Below are 21,976 nucleotides of genomic sequence, written 5' to 3' on the forward strand. Positions count from 1 at the left end.
CTTGTTCACAGGAGAAGGTAATGCTGAGGGATGATGGGACTTACAGGCCCAAACACCTGGAGGGCCACAACTTGCCTATCCCTGATTGATGCTGATGTGAGACTCAATGGATATGGGCTTTGCAGGGAGTAGGTAAAATCTACGTGGGCAGAGATATCTCCAGCTGCTTTCAGAAGAAATCCCAGTTGCTTTATGAGCAGTGTGGATGTACCCTTCCTCCATAATGTGTCCACTGGGGCCAGCAAGCCCTGCCCATGCAGGAACATAGTGTTAAATCACATTGCATAGCTTTGGCATGGTTGCTGCTCAGTGTGAACATTGGTGTGGTTGCCACGGCTACTGTTGGGTTCCACGGAGATGTGGCTGCATACTGTGAACTGAAGTAAGCGGGCCCACACGCCACTCTTAGGCACATCTCCATCTGCCCTTAAAAACAGTCCCACCCTCCACCCAGCCCATATGATTGCAATTCTAAGTGTGTCCCAGATGTATGTCCGTCAAAGCAGGTTATGTGATTCTTTATTATTCTTCATGTGTGCAGCACCATCCACTTATATGATGCTTTACAGAGCTCCATATGCCAAAAACAACAACAACAGCCCTCCACAGATCTCTGCCTCCACGGAAGTTACAAATCAATCAACATTTGACAGTGGAGGAGACAACAGAGAGAAGGGAGGGGAGGGAGATGCAGGGTTAAGAGGGATGCAAGCAGATTATACATACTTGAGTTGGATTATAGATGGAGATGAGGGACAAAGGATTAAACCAAAGGTCTTTCAAAAAAGAAGAAGTGGGATTGAGTAAGGGATTTGAATGGAGATTGGCATGGTAGCACCATCATATACATGTTCCAGGAAGGATTTTTAGGCATAAGAGGTGGCAAAGAAGGATATACGGAGCCCTTTCAGAGTGTAGGAGACTGAGGATGGTGGATTTGGAGGAACGAAGGGCATACACAGGGATATAACAGGAAATAAGGGGGAAAATATATGGTGGGGTGAGGTTGGAACCAGTAGAGGATCAGGAACAATTTGAGGAGGAGCACGGCTGGACTCCCACTCCGAGGGATTTGTCTTTGAAATTAATCTGAATGTTTGCCATAGATCAAAAGTGGCAGCCGTGGCCAAAGTTCCAAGGTGAAGGCCCTAGTAAAATGACAAGCCTCTTCCACCTATGTCCTTCAAACGTTACGTCTCCCTGGCCAATGTCTATATTCCTAAAGCCCTTTTATTCTGTTGAAACTAGGAGCTGGTCAACCTGCTGCTGACTGGCAAAGCCGTGTCCAATGTTTTCAACGACGTGATGGAGCTGGACTCTGGAAATGGCAACATCACGGTTTTAAAAGGCATCACTGGTCGCAGTGACGTTGGCTTGCTGTCCCTCTTTGAGCACTACAACGTCTGCCAGGTATGGACCATATGTCTCTAGCACGTGCAGAAAGACTGTCTTTGATTTACGATCAGCTCCACCCACCTTCCAGTTCCAGAGGAGAACCACTCAGGGTTGAGCTACACAGTGCTATTATTTATTATTATTTTATTATTTTATTTATTATTTTTAATATTATTATTATTTATGCTGAAATCGATGTGAAACTGGGACTATCATATTTTACCCATTCTGTCCCTTCATTGTTCCATGGGTTTGCTCTGTCCTGTGTGCGACTCCTCCTGATTTCTGGTTTAATATTAGGGTAATTTCCCAAGTTAATTCCAGCAGTAGAGCATAAATGGCTGCCCCAACTCTCTTACTCCTTCAGCTCATTTGTGTCATTTATATTACCAGTACATATGTGTGCAGTGACACAAAGCCCTTTGATGTGATAATACCTGTCATTACACCATGATTGTTTTGGGGTGGTGTATTAGTTACATTCCTGCCAAACTAGCAGTTCGAAAGCAAGAAATTGCAAGTAGATAAATAGGTACTGCCTCGGCGGGAAAGGTAACAGCGTTCCGTGCACCTCGGTGTTCAGTCATGCTGGCCACATGACCACGGAAGCGTCTTCGGACAGTGCTGGCTCCTCGGCTTAGAAATGAAGATGAGCACCACACCCTACAGTCGGACACGACTGGCTGGGGACACCTTTACCTTTTATTAGTTACATGCACGGCACTGGCAAAAACACTACAACAAACAGGAATCTTGATTAGGGATGGATGGACTCACCTCCATCCAGGGACACGGTCACTTGCTGAGCCACCATTGCAGCTCATGCCTGCTCACTGCATTGCACAAGCCCCTAGACAGCTCGGCGAGTGACCATCAAGTCTTGCAGGGCCACCCGCTCCTTCCCCGAGCCACCATTGTTATGCAAAATCATGTCTCGGATCTTTCCAGAAAAATAATGTTGTGTAGATTGCGGCCATAAAGGGGCCATCTCTGCAACGTCACAGGCATAAATGGCGCTCAGCGAGCTGGTCCGGTACGTGCGGTGTGGACCGCGAATGGGAGCCGGGGGGCCTGCGCAAGAGGGAGTCCATCAGGCTCCTCCCCTGTATCGGGTGCTTGCAACATCTGTAACCCTGATACAAGTTTCCTGAGATGTCCATGCCAGTTCCAGCATCACACAGATGAGTGGCTTTGGCCACATTCTAGTCCTTTGGCTCTTGAATCCCCTAGAAGAGTCCAAATGGCTTCAAATCACCCAAGAACGTAATGTGATTCTCTGTGTGTTTCCCTTTGAAGGAATTATAGCGTGTTATTAATGCACAGTGTCTGGGGAAATGAGACTCTTGATGAGTAGCTTAATCAGTTGCAGAAATCCCAGCAGAGGACATGACTTTTTGATTGAGAACATGTGCCCACGACTCTACATTGGAGTTCTTAAGTGTCTGAGTGCACCACAGCACATGAGAGAGGCAGCAAAAGGCAAATAAAATTCCAAAGGCTTTACTTCTTCCAGGACTTGGTTCTGAAGTGGGCCTGGGGGTGGCTACCGTCTCCTTTCAGTCACCACTTTGTAAACATAGAGAAGCTCAGTAATACCCTTTTGAGCAATCTGCGTTGACATTGGCATGACCAGACAAAAATGAACCCAATTCACTGGAATTCAACACACACACACACACACACACACTTTTCTTGCCCAGCATTTCAATAAATCGACCAAGTCAGCACTGAATTATCTTGTGGTATAGTAACTGAAACCAGGCAAAGAGCATATGCAGAGAGAGACATCGGCTGATCCCAAATGTAATTTCTAGAGAACCGAGTGGTTGGAATGTTCCTTTGGATTTTTCCAAATAATGTTCATCTTTCATTTCTGAAGACGTATGTTGTTGCGTGGGCCTGTGGTTCTCTACTAGAAGCCAGCAGACAACAATTTGGGTGTGGGGGAAAGTTGTCCTTTGGAGTTCATAAGAATGAAAAAATGAAATCTGATGTAAGTGTCATGCAGAGCATGAGAAGGGTGTGTGGTCTCCTGTGCTGGATCAATACCAATGTTCCTCAGTTTAGACCAAGGCTTGGGGCAGACAGGTTTGGCCTCCCCATCCTGTTAGCTAGGCAGTTTCTGGGTCTCCCCTAAGAAGCCTGGAAATTACTTTCAGCCACTCTGGGATCACTCTATCAAGATACTGGGCCTTACCATGGCCTGTCTCTCTCTCTTACACAGTTCTGCTTTTTGCACCTCAGCTGAGGTAACCAGGCACAGAAAAGCAAACACATACATCAGTAATGGGAATTAACCCTCATTGGGAGTTAACCTTCCCTGCCTGGCTTAAGTTAGTTAATTTATTGTGTCTTACTTTAACCTCTTGATGGTTTCCGTCTTATCTGCTCTCTTCATTGCCTTTCACGTCCTCTCATTTCTGTTCAGATCTGCAAGTGCTCACAGAACAGCCTGACTAATCCTTACGTTTATTTTCGAATGTGGCCTGTCCATGTGGGAATGTGATATATTAATGACAAATCCTTCAGCCTCCTAAGGTAGCCAGCATTTTTTAAAAAATATTTTGCCCTGCCAAAATCTGCTTTGCAGTTACTCTCAATTCCACATCAATCATGTTTTCTCTCTTCCTTGGCATGTCCACTTGCCCTCTGGAATGTCTCCCCCAGAACTATAACCTTTTGCAACCAAGATTGATGTCTACTTTGCCTGTGCATCTCTCACATATCCATCCTGGATTGGGATGGTTGGGGAACATACCCAACCATTTTAGCCTTGCCACCTGAAGATGACCTGGCAGTTCAACTTTAAATGTGTGTGTGTGTGTGTGTGTGTGTACACACACACACACATATATATATATTGTATATTCCAACCAAGAAGGTCTACTGGCCAAGGCTGACAAACAGCATTTTACAGCTGACAATATCCAACAAGTCTGTATTGTATGAAGGACATTTTACAGTTTTGAAACTGGTACCTTTCTTGTGGCCCATTTAGGTCAGGAACAGTAAGAAAGCACAGACAATGCATCATTTGATTTGTTTTCAGCCCACAACAGCTTCAGTTTGGAGCTGATTTTTGGAAGCGTTGGCTAAATATCAAATTAAGTGCCAGTGCTGCTAAGTGCTGCTGCCAACATGCTGATTACTGGCATTGCCTTCTGTTTACTAAAGGGGGTGGGGGGGGAGAATCAAATTATCTGTGGCTTTGATTGAGGCACTGTGCAATGGGGCAGAGCAAAACTTAGAAAAAGCATGCCTCAAGATGGTAAAGAAGCCCAGATCTTGCAGGAAAATACCTTGCTAAAACAATGTGATCTCAGGAAAATGCTCAAGTGACAACAGAGCAGAGATATTCTGGCTGAGATTATTCCTTTGTCTAGCCCAGAACTTTCTTACCTTGGCTAACAGTAGGGGCCCCAACATCTTAGGAAGCCATCCCACCTGTAGGGGTGTATGAGAATGTCATTTTTTGCTAACAGAACATGTGAGCGTGCCCTGTTTGAAGCCCCAAACATGCGTGTGAGCACGCTTGCAAATTGTCAGACATGTACTTGCATTCGATTTGCGCAACTTTCCCGGTTCAATTTTGCACAGATTTCCTAATCCACGTACGTTTCCCCTGCAGACTCAAAGCCCCACTTTAGTCTATGGAGGAAAGTTGCGCAAATAAGGAAATTGGCGCATATTAGGAAATCTGCGCCAATGTGGGGAAATTCGTGCAAAATTCACATTTGATTGCTGCTCGCTGTGCGCAATTTCCCTGTTCACACAGAGCAAGCCATGATTGCAAACAAGAACAGGAATCAGGTGCAAGATAAGTGGCGGGATGGCATTCGGAGAATCCTAGTGATCTTAAACGTCACTCGTTCACCCATCCCTAGCTGCTTGAGATCCTTTACTGGTGTTGCTGGGTATTGACTGTGAGGCTTTCTTCATTCAAAGCATGTGCTGTGCAATGAACTATGTAACCCTTCATTCACTCACTCACCCATAAGCCATATTTATAGTTTGCTTATAGAGCCCTATACAGAATGTCATGCTTAACACATGAAGGCCTAAACGGAAGCTGGGGACGTTGGGGTCATGGCTTACATGTGTTCCCACACTCCTCTGCACAGTTTAGTCCTACACACAAGCAGATGAACACCTGCATAGGGGTTATATACATTGCACATCACTATGGTAGACTTGTGCATAGCTTTGCACACACACTGATCCTCATTGGCTGATCCTCATTTGGAAGCCCGTTTCTGTGCACAAATTCTGCTCTCTGGATTGTGGTGCATGGGTTTAGTTGCCCAACGATTGTGAGAACAACAGTGGAGAAAATTGTGAATATCTGAAATAATGCCACCAAGTGTCCATCTTTATTTAAAACAGCTAAAGAAGAAGAAGAAGATGCTTATAACTAATTATTTGCCTAATTTGGAGTTGCAATCTCTTTTCTTTCTTCCCCATTCTGTAGAGTTGTTGCTTAAAAAAAAAAAGAATAAGGTACTGGGATGTTGGCTCTACTCTTTGCTTATTCAGAGAAAATAAATGATGGGAAGCATTTCCTTATTTTATTTGTTTAAATAGGAAACACTTTAAAAGATTTTTTTCAAGGCTGTTACAAATATAATGAAAAAGGACTTGTTTCTATTTATAACAAATTACCCCCTCCCAACACCCAGAAATAACTTGGGGGTACTTTTTTTGTCTTAGCTTCATAGAATTCCAGGGCTGGCAGGGCCCTACAAGCCATTTCATTCTGTATCTCATGCTAAATGCTGGATCATTATACTAAATTTCTATAGCATAATTTTCATACTTTAACTACACATTATGCAATTTTTCACCTGGCAATATCGACACTACTATTACCGCTATGACAACATCCAGCCAAAGCTGTGCATTTCTATGTAACGTCATCATTCCCTCTATTTCCAGTGTTGGGAGCGTCGTTGCATATGCAGCCGAAACTGCCAACACAAAAACATGAGGAACGCCCCAAGGTTTGCTGTAGTACAAATAGGGATGTCAGAGAATTCCGTGATGGATCTCGGTGAGGCCGAATGCCAGTGCATTCGGCCCCCCAAAATCCATCGCGGAATGGCCTGACACTCCCCTGCCCCCGTGGATCCCCCCTGGGACAAGACTTACCTGGGGCGGATGTTTCGGACGGCAGCGGCTCCAGCGGTGGCTTCAGCGGTGGCAGCGACAGCTGGTCTTCCAGCCGGCTGCCACTGCCGCCATTTGCAGTCTGTGTTTTTTTCTTTTTTCCCCCCCCATAGACGTGATAGGCTACGTAAAGAGTTACGTAGCCTATCATGTCTGGGTAAAAAAAAACACAAACGCATACGCAAATGGCGGCGGCTACAGCCGCCGCCATTTGCGTTCCTTATTTTTCGCCGTCTTAGTCTATGTCAATATTTACGTAGACTAAGACGAAGACAAGAAAGGGGAACGCAAATAGCGCCCAGTACGCTATTTGCATCCCCCTTTCTTTTCTTTGTCTTAGTCTACGTAAATATTTAAGTAGACTAAGATGGCGAAAAATAAGGAACGCAAATGTCGGTGGCCGTAGTCGCCGCCATTTGCGTACGCGTTTTTTTTTTACCCAGAGCCCTCCGTGGCCGGAAATCTGGCTGCGGATGGCCCTGGCCTGGGCCTGGCCGGCTGCTCAGCGGAGCCGCCGCGGACCACAGCCGGCCGTCGAGGATTCCGGGGGGGAGGACCGGATCGCCTCCCCCCCCGTTGAGGATTCCGGGGGGAGGGACGGAACCATGAACAGAATCCGCAAAAAGGTAAGTGACTTTCGTACATCCCTAAGTACAAATAAAACCCCTTTGCTATATGTGAGCACTGTGTCTTGTGAGCACTGTGCCTTGTTTGAACTGTTTTGCTCTAACACTCATGCCCCCACCAACCAACCCCCCCCATGCAGCATTGAGCAGTGTTCACCACCTAGGGGAGGCATTGATCCCCACACAGAGGTAAGCTCTCTGTTGGCAAAGGCCACTCCAAGCATTGGCACTGCTGGCCAAGCACTCATGAGCCCCTTTGCCATGCAGGATGACAGCCTGGATTCACGAAGCAGAACAAACAGGGGCTATGCAGACAGGGTTTTACTATGTGTGTTAGCTGAGGCATAAGCACTGGCAGGGAATCACTTCCTCTTCTCCCTCACAAAACACCTGCATTTCAGGGCTCCAGCGGCTGCCGCTTACTTCTTCCTCTGCCTCGGCCTTTCTCGGCATCGACTTCAAGGAATCAATCCTTCATGGGATTTATAATGGCCAGTAATAATGGAAGGGAAAGAGATTGACAGATATGCACACCTGGACAATTACAAACCAAAAGCGCGGACATCGTTGTCAATGATTTGGTCAAGAGAGGAAAACACGGGATACTGCTGACACTTTGGGTCCATTTAAATCAGGGGTGGGCAACTTGTAGTCCTCCGGATGTTTTGGCCTACAGCTCCCATCAGCCGTCACTATTGGCCATGCTGGCTGGAGCTTAAGGGAGTTAGTCCAACAACATCTGGTGGGCACCAGGTTGGAGAAGGGAGCATAAGATTCACAAGGACAGATCCAGGCAGTTCATTTGTAAACACAACAAAACTGATTGCTCAAATAGATGGTCTTAGGGATGTATGCGAAACTTGTTTCAGTTCGATTTTGATCAGGATTTACCTAGTTTGCATCTTCCAGACTGAACTCAGACTCAGATGCAATGTGTGATCGAAATACATACATCTGTGAGCTTTCGATGTGATTTGCGCCCCCCCCCCATGTGTTGGGCAACATGCGGACATTTGAAAAATGTGCATGAAAAAATGTGTACTTTTGAAACATATACACAAATGTGCTTTGATCAACGGGAGAAGAATGTGTACATTGGAAAGATGTGCACAGTTGATGTGTACATTTGGAAAAATACACAAAAATCCGCACAGATTTTCATGCGAAAAGAAAATAACAAAGCTCACAGCCTGATAAGGACTTGAGTCGGAACGAGCTTTGAGATGGAATTCGGAGAAGCCCAGAGAGCTCAGGTTTTGCCGATTCACACATCCCTAGTCTTTTTTGAAGAAAGTTATTGTTACATTTGGAATGGGTGACAGATCATTACAATGAGTTTCTTTATTATATAATAGTAACCCACATCTCAACCAGACTTCCTCAACCTGCTCCCCCCAATGTTTTTGACTATAAGTCCCATCCACCCCAGGCAGCCTACTCAATGGACATGGGTTATGGAACTTGTCGACAAAAATACCTGGAGGGACCCAGGTTGGGGAAAGGTGATCTAGATTATTACTTAATAACCAATTTTCCAATCAAATTGTATTTGAAAAAGGAACAAAGTGATGTGGTCCCTTTGTCCCAGTTCTATGTTCCCAGGACAGAAATACTATTTCTGAGTTGAGATGCTTGCTGTTTTGTTTATTTTGTTTCTTTAATTTATATCCTGCCTTTCTACCAAAAAAATGGCCCTCAAGAGAGCTTACAAAAACAATTTTAAAAAGATTTAAACAATACAGTTTAAAATACAATAAAAACATAGCAATTACAGAAGAAAAACAGCACAGAACCCACACACCCACTTACAAGCCAAATGCTTTCTTGAATAAAGTGCTCTTTGCTTGCCATTGGAAGGATAGAGAGGGAGCGAAGCGAGCCTCGTTTGGGAGGGAGTTTCACAGCCTGGGAGCGGCCACCAAAAAGGCCCTCTCATGCGTTGCCACCAAACACACCTCTGGTGGTGGGGGTTAATCACCCCTCCCTCAGTACCAATGCTGCTGTCAGCTGCATAGCTTCTGTCCCCCATTGCATTTCCCATAGATTCCACGTGGGCAAAATGCTCCTCCATGGCTTCCCTGTGCTTGCATTTATTGTGTATACACTCACCAGTGTTTTTTTTTTTTCTAATGTGAAAAGATAAATGAAGAAAATGAATAAAATAAGAAAAATATAGTCTTTGATTGGATCAAGAATTTACTTTCGTGAGGCCATGCAAAGGGTGTACGGAATGTGAGTGAGTGCCTGTTCACAGCAGGAGCCAGGAAGAGGCAGCCATCTGAACTGGGCTGTGTTCCCCCTGGGAGAAAGGCACTGCCAGGCTGTCAGGGCTGAGTCACAGGGAGCTGTCAGGGTGGAGCTGGGATCCAGGAGCCAAAAGCTCCACCAGTGAGTCAGAGCTGGGGGTGAGTGTGTGTGCGTATCTTAATATCCTTTCCTGCTTTCAAGGTCCCACTTTAAAATACTTTTGAAAAGAACCAGCCTCAATGTCCCATCTGTAAAATGGGGATAAAAAACTGGCCTACCTCTGATAGGTAGGGATGTGCGAACCCACCCCCATCCAGGTTTTCCAGGTGCCTGCCCAGCCCCTGCCCCCACTCGCTGGTCCCCGGACCACATTCAAGCCCCTGCCGTGCTTGGCAAGCAGCCCACACTCACCTCGGTGGCCTCGTCAAGCTCCGTGGCCACAATTTTTTGAAAAATAAAATGGCGATCACAAAAATGCACATATTTGCGTATGTGTGAACATGCGCATTTTTGTGAATGTGCAAATTTGCGTACGCGTGAAAGTACGCATTGTGCAAAATGCGCATCTCTGTGCATATGCAAATATGCACATTCACAAAAATGTGCATTTTCACATATGCAAATATGTGCATTTCCAGAAATGCTCATTTTCGTATATACTCATATATATATGTTTTTGTGATCACCATTTCCTTTTTCAAAAAATGTTGACTGTGGAGCTTGACGAGGCTTCCAGGGTGAGTGCAGACTGCTTGCCGAGCACGGGAAGGAGGTGAGCGGGGGCAGGGGCTCCATGGATGGGGTCAGGGGTGCAGGCAGGGGGGGATCAGATGGAATCGGGCACCCACATCATCCCTACTGATAGATCTCTGGAGCTTGGACCTCATCGCCTGAGGCTGGGATGTGGTCTAGTGAGCTCAAATGGATCATGTGCTGTAGATTTGGAACACAGTGCTGTCTTCAGGTGTGGAAAGGAACAAACAGTGTGAAATGTTGGCCTCTGTAATTGGCAGCCAGCATGAAGCTTCTGGATTGGCCAGGCCTGGTGTATATATAGGCTGAGACTCTGGTCTTCTGCCCTTTCCTGTCAACAGAGGAGTAGTCTTGTGTGCTTCAAACTAGTGCTGTGTCGAAAATTTCTTTGACATTTTCCCCATTCTCATTCAGTTAGATAGAAAAGAAACTGCTTTAGAAAATAAATTCAAAGGAGAGAGATTCTCATGCGTTTCCTGCGCTTGGGTTTCCTGCGCTTACCTTACTTTGGAAGTGGTCGAGAAGTGTGTGCAGAATACCTGGCTTTTATTGTACAGTCATCTCTCCGGCAACCAGTAGCCTCCTTCGGCTTCTCACACTTCAATTAAAGCCCAGGGAAAGACATCATGAGGCAATTCCTCCCATGGGACTTTTTCAGATCAGGAAGTGCAGGCAGCCTGGGAGGAGTGGAAAGATGTGCAATAGAAAGGGACACCACCTCACGGTGATTTGGTAAGCTCAAAAACAGCACCAAAATAAATTATAAAACACCCTTTCAGAAGACATTTTTCTCAGGAAAGTTCTGAGATTTTTATTTTCTTACTCCCCTAGCAATAAAATGCCACTTTGAGGAATTTTCTTTATCATTTTCTTTTTAATTTGGTGGCTGCCCCCCTGCCCCCCCCCCACAATGCCCTGGAACAACACTGATTATGCGGCATTTTGGAGTATGTAAAACAGGGATGAGGTTGCCAACACATAACCATAATCGATATCTATATAGAATTGCGCTGGCAGTGCAAAAGAAACAAAAACTCTTAGGTTTAAAAGGAAGAAGCTGTGCTACGACCACTGCCAATGGTGAGCGTCATGCATTTCTCTATCAAGAGGAATGTCACTTGAAGGAAAAAAAGAGAGAAAAGTTCCCAGATTCCAGGAAAAAGCCCACGGTTTGGCTTGCAAATGCAAGCTGAACCAGGGGCTCCTGGGAATCTGGCAAGCTTAAAAATGTCTGGAATTTGCTGCGATGGCCATCCCTACTGAAAGAATACATGCCACCCCATTGTGCCCCTTCCCCTGCTGCTGCCATATCCCACCCCCTTCCCTAGTCCTACACCCCTCTTACCTTTGCCACCACCACCACTCTGGCACAAATGGCTGCCCAGATCTCAGGAGAGCTTGCCCCAGATCTCAAAAGAACCAGGGCAATCTCTCATGAGACCTGTGTGAGCTCTCACGAGAGCCCTTCAGTTGCTTCTTCCTGCTGCGTGGCTCTCAACAAGAGAAGCAGAGGTTGGGTGGCTGCTCCAGAGAGCCCTGCCAGCCGCTGTCTTGCTGCAGCAAATGCCACTGTGGTAGAGCAGCTGGTGTGGCTCTCTAGAGCACCTGCTGGAGGCAGCGGTGGGAGGCCCTCCTGACAGTGGGTGGAAAGTGGTGCACCTGATATGGGCACCTCACCTTGTTTCATGGGTGGGCCGGCCTGTTCCTCCAGCTCAAGATTTCCAGCTTCCACCACCTCAGTGATGCTGAGCTAGAGAACAACCCCCTCCATGTCTAGATTCAGGTGCAAGCAGCCATGCTTGGTACAGGGCTCCTGCAAGGATTTCCAAGATAATCACCATGAAGAGGTTTAAGACTGCAGGACAAAGTTCTATATAGATATCGATTATGGTTATGACTATTTATTTCCATTATCCTCTGCACTGTCCAGATCAACCTGCTTAGCCAAATCTTTTGAGGCACATTATTTTCTGCAGTCCCTTCCTTTTCTCTTGCAAAACATATTAATTGGCAGATTTATTTCAGTTCGCACCTTGTAATGTTATGAGTACTGAGAGCAGACAAGAGGCCAGAGGTTCATTCTTCTCACCTTTCAAGTAGCTGCAGGAAGAATTCTGTCTCTCTGCTCTAGACAAGGTGCAAAATGGGTTTGGATGTTGAGCACTGTCACTACTAGAAATGACTGGCTCACCATAGTGCTGAGGGGAATTAAATTTACCATTGTGGGAGCATAAAACAAAGCCAATGAAGCAGAAAGAATACTCGCCCCCTCCGAGAGTTGAAAATTAAATCTGTCTTTGCAGGCGCCCCTTCCTAAAGGGCTGACATTTTAGAAAAATGAAAACTGCCAGTCACATTTATGAGAGCATAAAAGCGATCTATAGGATTAAAGGCAGTGATCTACACCTTCATTTCCCAGCAGTGGACTGACTGTTGCAAAGCTGTTACCAACAATACAAGGAGGTGTGGCATTGCTGCCAGGTTTGTTTGTTTCTTTGTTTGTTTTTAATAGGCTTTATGCTATTAACTGCAATAAACTGATAAATATATCAAATATTTGGGGTCAAATAGCAAATCACTATTTTGAAATAAATCCATATGTTCTGTGTTTTAGTTTGATACCTTATTTGTACCTGTAACACCATGGCCTCACCCAAGCCCTTTAACTAAACCTGGTGTGGACTTTGAAAATATATAGCCCTGGTTCAGATGTAATGGGAAACCATGGTTTTCTGCTACATGGACTAGCCTGCATGAAACTCATGTTCCCATGCTCCCCCTCCCTTTTCCTCCTGTTTCACAGCTGCAAGGAGGAGCTTTTGCTTCTGATTATAAACGAACCACAATTCCCCATGACATCGGAATGGAGGTTTATTTAAACTCTACTTAAGGTGTAATCCTATGCATGTTTAGACAGAAAAAAGTCCTACAAGTCCCAGCATGCCCCACCCAGCATGGCTGGGTGGAGCATGCTGGGAGTTGTAGGACTTTTTTTCTGTCTAAACACATATAAGATTGCACCCTTACTGAACAAACCAGGATCTGAAACTATCCTGGCTTGTTTTCATTAACTAGAGTTTAAGGGGAGGAGACAGGATGGGAGAACATATGAACCCAAGGCTCATGCAGCCTCATTCACCTAGAAGTTTCCTGTTACGTCTGAACATGGTCATTGATAATACTCCCCTATCTACTTCTGTAAGAGTGTTGTAAGCATTGCCGCAATTTTATTTATTTATTTATTTATTTATTTATTTATTTATTTATTACATTTCTTAATCACCCATCTGGCTGGTCACCTGGCCACTCTCGGCAATGCGCAATAATACAACAGTTTAAAACAATAAAATTCCACATTAAAACTTATTTTAATGTTTATTTTAAAACAATAAACATCCCTTGTAGCCAGCGTGGATGGAACTGGACTGGCTGCCTCTCTTCACTCAGTAAACAGAGGACAGAGACTGGAAAGGAGGCATTCCTAGGGGAAGGGGAAGAGGCTGGGGTGTCTGGCTTATGCCTTTTCTTATTTTATTTATTTATTAAATTTATCGCCCATCTGTCTGGTCACCCAGCCACTCTGGGTGATGTACAGAGTGTATAATAGAACAGTTTTAAAAAATAAAATTCTACAGTAAAATATATATTTCTAAAAATACCCTAACCCACCCCAAATGCCTGCCTGAATAACCAGGTTTTCAGTGTGTGGCGGAAGCTCATTAAAGAAGGGGCATGGCAGAGTTCCTAGGGAGGGAATGGGGGTTACCACAGAGAAGGCCCTCTCCCTCATCCTCACCAGCCTAGGTTTCCTGGCTGATGGGACAGAGAGAAGGCCATCCGAGGCTGGTCTTGTTGAGTGGCCTGTCTGGTGTTGCTGGAGGCACTCCTTGAGATAGGCTGGGCCGGAACCGTATAGGATTTTAAAGGTCAAAACCAACACCTTGGATTTGGTCCAGAAATCAACTGGTAACCAGTGCAACTCCTTCAGTACCAGAGTGATGTGATCACACCTGCGTCTGCCTTTAATCCGGTGAGCCGCCGCATTCTGCACCAGCTGCTGCTTCTGAATCGTCTTCAAGGATAACCCTAGTAGAGTGCATTACAGTAGTCTAGATGAGAGGAGACTAGGGCATGTACTACTGAATGGAGCAGATGGTTGGGAAGGGAGGGGCGCAGCTGCTGTATCAGATGGAGTTGGTACAGCGCTGTCCGGCTCACAGCTGACACCTGAGCCTCCATGGACAGCTGGGAATCCAAAATGACCCCCAGGCTGCGGACCTGGTCTTTCAAGGGTAGCCGTACCCCATTCAACACCAGGTCAACATCCCCCAACCTCCCCCAAATATTATTTGCACAGCCCTTTGAACACTGCTATATTGGCTGACTCTCTCAGCTCACTCTAAACCATTGATTAACCCTCAAGTATATAAAGAAATCAGAGGTTGAAGAGAATTAAGGGGTAGTTGTCTTGGGATAACTGATTGTGTAAACAACAGAGTCTTGGCCTGCCATCTGCAGTTCAGTAATGGTGGATATCATCGTCTAAAACACAGCTTGCCCACTACATTCAAGTGCTGGTCTGCAATAAAAATCTCTCAGTTGATGTAAATCAGGGGTGGACAACTTGTGGTCTCCAGCTCTTTTGACCTACAACTCCCATGATCCCTCACTATTCACTATGCTGACTAGGGATGATGGGATGATTGTAGGCCAAAACATCTGGAGGCCACAAGTTATAGTCCAACCGTGAGGCCCAACAGCTTGGCCAGGATCCTGTGTGACCTGAAGGTGCAGCCTTGACCATTTCCCAGAATCCTCTGCAACATGCAGACATCCTGTGATGGTCATGAAAGTTTGTTTTGTTGTCGTTTTGTTGTTTTTAAGGCAAGTCAATGTTTCCTTGAAGCCCGAAAGTTTGAGAACTACTGCTTTCATTGGGCGGTGTATGTGTGGTTTCACTCAAGTGAAATATTTTAGTATGTTTCTAATTTCACATCAAAAGACATTCTTAAGCATGTTTGTTTCTTCTGGGACAGGGGGAAAGGAAGGTGAACTGCTTGTCTGATTTTCCAAATGCTGACATATGCATGTGTTTAGAAAGGAAATCCTTCTGATATTGTCTTCCCCCTATTGAAACCTACTTTTTGCTCTCTAACAGCATATTTATAACTTGGGCCTCTGTTCACAATTCAAGAATTTATTTTATTTTATTTTTTTAAAGCAAGCAAGCAAACAAAACCATTGTATCAAACAATGGCTTTAAAAATAGTGTTTAGTGAAGCAATGAGGCAGAGAACGGCCACTCAAGTGTGGAAGAAAAGGGTTATCTAACTGTTATATTGAAAGAAATGTGGGCAGGTGGCATTTTACTGATATAATGTTTGAGACGCACGCAACGGGTGGATTTTACTTCATATTCAGGGTCTCGAGCCTACTGTGCATTACCGGAGTGGGGTGCGAGGTACTTCATTGTGGATATTTCTTATATAGGGATGTGCAGCACTGGGAAATCCTTTCTGTTAATTCCATTCACAATATTTTGCTTCCCATAAGCAGCAGCAAACTGTAGTGGATGGTGTGTGTTTTCCCCTGATTCCGGAAATGTTTATATATTTTGCACACATTAAATAGACGATTCCCCCCCCCCCTCCATCTTTTGAAAGATTTGGGATCCTTCTTTTTCAGGTCTTTAAATGTATGCAAGTAGATGGTAGAATCATATAATAGTAGAGTTGGAAGGGGCCTATAGGACTATCGAGTCCAACCCGCTGCTCAATGCAGGAATCCAAGTCAGAGCATCCCTGACAGATGGCTGTCCAGCCTCATCTTGAATGCCTTCAGTGGGAGAGCCCACCACCTCCCCAGGTAATTGGTTCCATTGTCGTATTGCTCAAAGTCAGGAAGTTTTTCCTGATGTTTAGCCGGAATCTGGCTTCCTGTCACTTGAGCCCATGATTCCATGTCCTGCACACTCTGGGATGATGGAGAAGAGATTCTGGCCTTCCTCTCTGGGGCAACCTTTCAAGTCCTTGAAGAGTGCTATCCTGTCTCCCCTCAGTCTTCTCTTCTCAAGGCTAAACATGCCCAGTTCTTTCAGTCTCTTTTCATAGGGCTTTGTTTCCAGTCCCCTGATCATCTTCGTTGCCCTCCTCTGAACCCTCTCCAGTTTGTCTGCATCCTTCTTAAAGTGTGCTGCCGAGAAATGGACACAGTATTCAAGATGAGGCCTAACCAGTGCTGAGTAGAGGGGAACTAGTACTTCCTGGGATTTGGAAGCTATACTTCTATTAATGCAGCCCAAAATAAAAATATCAGTGATCTTGCGCATGCGTGTATGATCACATCTCTGCGTGTCTGCTATGTAGCCCTACAGTAGCATATTCCCCTTGTAAATAATATCCTTGTCAGTTTCATCCTCTCCACACACTACTTTGTTTAGCTCAGCAGAGCCATATTCCATATTTGTCAACAAATTTGTCAATTTCATCCTCCACATTGGTGTGAAGTGGGGGTGGGTGGGAGCCCCAAGCATCTCTGCCAGGTGGCCATCCAGTCTCTGCTTGAAAACCTCTAACCAAGGGAAGTCCATCACCTTCTGGGGAAATATTTTCCAATGTCAAACAGCTCATACTGCCAGTAAATTCTTCCTAATGTGAAGTCAAAATCCCCTTTTTGTGTAATTTGAACCATTGGCCCAGGTCCTTTCCCCACAGGACTTGATCTCCAGGTCTCTCACCACTTTTTGTTGTCCACCTTTGGACATATTCCCACCTGTCAATACCCTTCCTAAACTATGGCACCCAGAACTGGACACAGTTTCCTTCAATGACAATGCTAGTGGGAAGGAACCATGTTGTTAGGCTGATTTGTGCAGATAGTATTAGAGCTCTCTGGGACTAAATCATGAGGATATGGTTAGGGATGTACGGACTGTGTAAAATCTGCTCCATCTGTGTTTCGCAAATTGTTAGGCGCCTTTTATTCTGTCGTCCACTCACTGGCAGAAGTGGACTGTTTTTGCTTTTTTTTGTCATGTGGAAAAATATGCAAATAATTATGTAAAAGGTTTTGTAAGACTTTACATAATTTACCTTAGTATGTAACATTTAGCATATCGTCCCCCATTCCATTCCACTTTTCCTGAGCAGAAACTTGCATATTTTCCTTTGAATAAATATGCGTGAATTTCAGGCAAGTTAAAAAAACATCAAAATAGTTCGTGGACTCTGCACGGCCTGAGGGGGTCACTCCGCAGCCGATTCTGCAGGTCAGATTCTTAGAAATCCAAGCTCATTTTAGTCTGTCTCAAATTTCTCCAGCATCCCTAGAATATGACTCCCTGGCTGGGTGTTAAACATTAATTTTATTATTTTTGTGATGTTGAGCAAAGTGGTCTAGGGCAGGGGTGGATAGAAAGTAGATCTCCAGATTCTTTGAACTTCAGTTCCCAGCATTCCTGACCATTGGCCATGCTGGCAAGGACTTCTGGGGGTTGAAGTCCAAATCATCTGGAGATCTACATCCTGCCCACCCCTGGTCTAGGGGCACCTTCATACATGGCTTTGAGAACACTTGAACGCCTGTTCCATAGGGCCCACCACCCAACTCCATCTCACCCCATTTTTGTCAGCACAGGAGGGGAATTACACTTCCCTGGGGAAGGACCTGCATAATTGGCCCTGCCCACATGGGTTGGGCTTTCAGATATTACTTTGGCAATTTGGGACCGAGCCACGAGTGACCAGCAATCACTTATGAAGGGCCTTCTGTCTTTATCTGAAATGCTTATAGGATTCCCTCTGCCACTGTGAGGACTAGAAACTTCAGGCTTCTGCAGCTATTCTGAACTTTTACCGTTGTTCAAAACACTTTTTGTTGTTGTTTAATGTGTGTACTGTCTCCCTTTTGCTCAGGTCGGCTGTTATCTGAAGACCCCCAAGTTTCCCATTTGGCTTGTGTGCAGCGAAAGTCACTTTAGCGTACTCTTCTGCTTGAGGAAGGATTTACTTGGGGACTGGAAAACAGAGCGGCGGTTTGACCTATATTACTACGACGGCTTAGCCAATCAGCAAGAGGAGATCCGTCTAACCATTGGTATGAAGGCAAACATTTTGCAAGTGATTGAAACCCCTTGTCCCATGTGTGCTGGGCATGTCAGTGGTATGATGAATTTCACAGAAAAATTTTGGGTGCCTTCAGATGTCACATTCCTGATCCTCCGAACCATGTTTGCACACCATGATTGTACGAGTCCTCCTGCCTTTGCATGCTGTGCTTCTGCAGGATTGATCAAATCACAATTTACTGTTACACCTGAATTGGCAAACTGTGGTTTGGGTGAGCCTTCCAAACAAGGTTTGATGATACTAGGGTTTTCCAATTCTAGCTCGCAAGGCTTGCTCAAACCACTGTTTTCAGTTCAGACATATCAGAAAACTGTAGTTTGATCAAACCAGGGGTGTTCCATTAAGGAGAGAATGTGAGGGCAACAGAGATGGGGAAAAGAATGCACATGAGCACAGAGTTTGTCTGTAATCCCCCAAACCATGATCTGGAGCATTAGGAACATGGGGTCTGAATGCAGTTGTAGAGTCACTATGGGATGGTAACAGGTTCTGACATTTGGAAAACAGTTGATACTGGTAGTATTTTTCTTTTTTCTTTTCTTTTTTTGCATTACCAGTTCAATATATTTTCCCCATGGAATGAGGAAGTTTTACAATGTGCCAATCCTGGACAGATTGCTGCTCTCAGCTCTGGTTATCTTTCAGACTTTTGTAACACTGGTTTCAGCTCCAGATGCTTTCCTAAGCCCTTCGACAATTACCATTCTACTCATGTTTCACCTAGGGGTTGGGTGAATCATTCTACTGCTGGTCACTTTAGTATATGTTCACTCATAAGTCCATTCTGTCTCATTTCCTCATTAATCTGCAGGGGTCTTTTTCATCTGAAAAACATATAATTCAATATATACTTCTGAACATATATTATCTCAAAATGCACATTTCTAAAGATATATTGTCTGTATGTCTGTTATATATTTGTACGCCACATTTTAGGATCAAGCCCACACAAGGCAGCTCACATAATAATTAATAAACAGAGAGAGAGAGAGAGAGAGAGATGTATAATCACATTCCTCAAGCAATCTTGAGCCTCAGCTTTCTGGGCCTTCTTAGTTTCTTCTAGAAAAGTTATCCCCCTAACTAGAAAGACTGTGGGATGTTAAATAGAAATGCTTCCAAAATTCTCATTTCAATTGGGAGAGCCAGTGTGGTGTAGTGTCTAGAGTGTTGGACTGGGAGTTAGGAGGTCCGGGTTCTAGTCCCCACTCTGCCATGGAAGCTCACTGGGTGACTTTGGGCCTGTCACAGACTCTCAGCCCATCCCACCTCACAGGGCTGTTGTTGTGAGGATAAAATGGAGAGGAGGAGGAGGATTATGTATGCCTCCTTGGGTTCCTTAAGGAGGAAAAAAGGCAGGATATAAATGTGATAAATGAAAACATTTCAACCTGGATTTTGGAGTTCCAAATTACCTAGTCTTGCTCTAAAGGAGAGCTGATACATTAGGAATCCTCCATTGTTGCCTTTTTAATTTCCAGATTTTCCACAAAACCCTGTGCATGCACCGTTTGCCATAGCTTTCACCCACAGTTTATTCATGCCTTTCTCCCACTGTCCCACACCAATGTACATGTGTCCGTTGCTAATGCACACCAAAAAGTAATTTTTATGTGATCATATCCATCACCATATTGAGTAGGGATGTACGAAAGTCACTTACCTTTTCGAAGGGTGACATTCGTGGGGGGGGAGGCGCTCCGTCCCTCCCCCCCAAAATTCTGGCTGGGGGGGGAGGCGCTCCGTCTCTCCCCCCCGAATCCTGGCCGGCCGGCTCTGCTCCGCAGGGATTCTGCGGAGCCACCGGCCGGCTCCGCCAGCGGCCGGACATCCGGCCGCTGGCTAGCAGGGACACAAATGGCGGCGGCTGTAGCCACCGCCATTTGTGTCCCTGCAATCAGCCATGATAGGCTACGTCAATGTTTACGTAGCCTATCACGGCTGATTTAAAAGAAAAAAAAATGCGCGTACGCAAATGGCAGCGCCCATGGGTGCCGCCATTTGCGTTCCTTATTTCGGCACGTCTTAGTCTACGTAAACATTTACGTAGACTAAGACGGCGAAAATAAGGGGAACGCAAATAGCGTAGCGTCTATGCTATGCTACGCTATTTGCGTTCCCCTTATTTTCACCGTCTTAGTCTACGTAAATGTTTACGTAGACTAAGACGTGCCGAAATAAGGAACGCAAATGGCGGCACCCATGGGCGCTGCCATTTGCATACGCGCGTTTTTTTCTTCTTCTTTTAAATCAGCCGTGATAGGCTACGTAAACATTTACGTAGCCTATCACGGTGTTTTTTAAAAATCTAGCCGTGATAGGCTACGTAAATCTTTATGTAGCCTATCTCGTTTTGTTTTGTTTTTAACTGGAAATGGCGGCGGCGGCAGCCGGTCGGAAGACTGGCCGCCGCAGCCGCTGCTGCTGAACCGCCACTGGAGCCGCCGTCTCCAGGAAGATCCACCCAAGGTAAGTCCCGTCCCGGGGGGGGACAGACCGTTCCACCACCGATTTTGGGGGGGCCGAATGCACTGGCATTCGGCCTCCCCGAGATCCGTGGCGGAATTCTCTGACATCCCTAGTATTGAGATCCTTTCCGTGTGGCATTCTACTGAGGCGTACATGTAAGTGTGTGCATTGATAAAACATTGCCAAAAAAAGAAGCAAAAATGTGATTGACATGAGAGCCCTATGGAGGTGCTCTTCTCGTGTGTGAAGTATACACAAGGATGGAGAGCAGGGATGAGAGCACGAGCTCCACCCTCTTTGCCTTCTACATATGGAGGGCAATGGTCTTTGTCCTCTACCAACGAAGGCTCTCCCCAAGATGTTAGAAGCCTGATTGTCCAGGAATCTAGGTTCCTGATTTTTCCATTTTCATATGTGCATCGGTTACATAATTTATCTTCAAAGGTTGTACTGTGTCACGAAGCCCTCCTGTGCTATGCTTTTCACAAGAGTACAACTGAAATACTATCACCAGCAAAATGGTACCATTCCAACAGTATTCTAGGTCCCATCATTACCCCCAGGTGCCAAACTCTACTAATGGGCTTCCCTAAAATTAGGGGTGCTGCCAAATTGCACCTCAGCCTGTATCCACACAGGGACCCTGGATGACAGCTGCATGTAACAAGTGAAGCATTTTTTTAAAAAAATGCAACCAGGTTCTGTTGCATTGTTGCATGGTCCCGGCCAGTTTTGAAAAGCATCTCCTGGCATTTCCTGTACATAACTGAAGTCCCCATGATTCCTTAGGAAGAAGGTAGCTGCATATAGAATTGCATCCCTGAATACTCCTCTGTGATTAAAAATAAATTAATACATTTCCCTGCATATTGACAATTAGCATGTCAAGAGAAATGCTAGGCTAGAACCAAGGAAAACTGGCAGGCTAGTTTTCTATATGCAGAAAGGTGTTTATTAGGGCTGTACACCACTTCATTCCAAATCCTGAATCACCCCAAACTGGATTGGGTTGATTTGGACAAAGCAGTCCAGTTCTGGAGTAGATCGGGAATGGCCTGAAGTGGGTTGGATCGCTCCAAAGTGCTCCGGGTCGCTTCGGCCTGATCCAGACAGCTGCCCACCAGCCGTGCGAGCCCCCTGGTCCTTAGCTGGACCCATGGGGATCACCTGCAGCCATCGCCACATTAGTGGGAAATT

At 45.4% G+C, this 21,976-nt stretch overlaps 1 protein-coding gene across 3 annotated transcripts in view; it reads left to right on the forward strand.

Moving 5' to 3' along the window:
- Positions 1 to 21,976, forward strand: part of MINDY4 (MINDY lysine 48 deubiquitinase 4) — a 152,336-nt gene that overhangs the window by 103,404 nt on the left and 26,956 nt on the right. For all 3 annotated transcript variants that reach the window (XM_084859438.1, XM_084859440.1, XM_084859441.1), the window contains 2 exons: positions 1,249 to 1,410; positions 18,098 to 18,278. In XM_084859438.1, the coding sequence (XP_084715564.1) occupies positions 1,249 to 1,410; positions 18,098 to 18,278 (343 nt within the window). The remainder of the gene's footprint in view (positions 1 to 1,248; positions 1,411 to 18,097; positions 18,279 to 21,976) is intronic.

The sequence above is a fragment of the Heloderma suspectum genome, chromosome 5 (genome assembly GCF_057233095.1).
Source record: "Heloderma suspectum isolate Gila_16-S chromosome 5, 16-S_ref, whole genome shotgun sequence".
In the NCBI taxonomy this organism is placed as follows: domain Eukaryota; kingdom Metazoa; phylum Chordata; class Lepidosauria; order Squamata; family Helodermatidae; genus Heloderma; species Heloderma suspectum.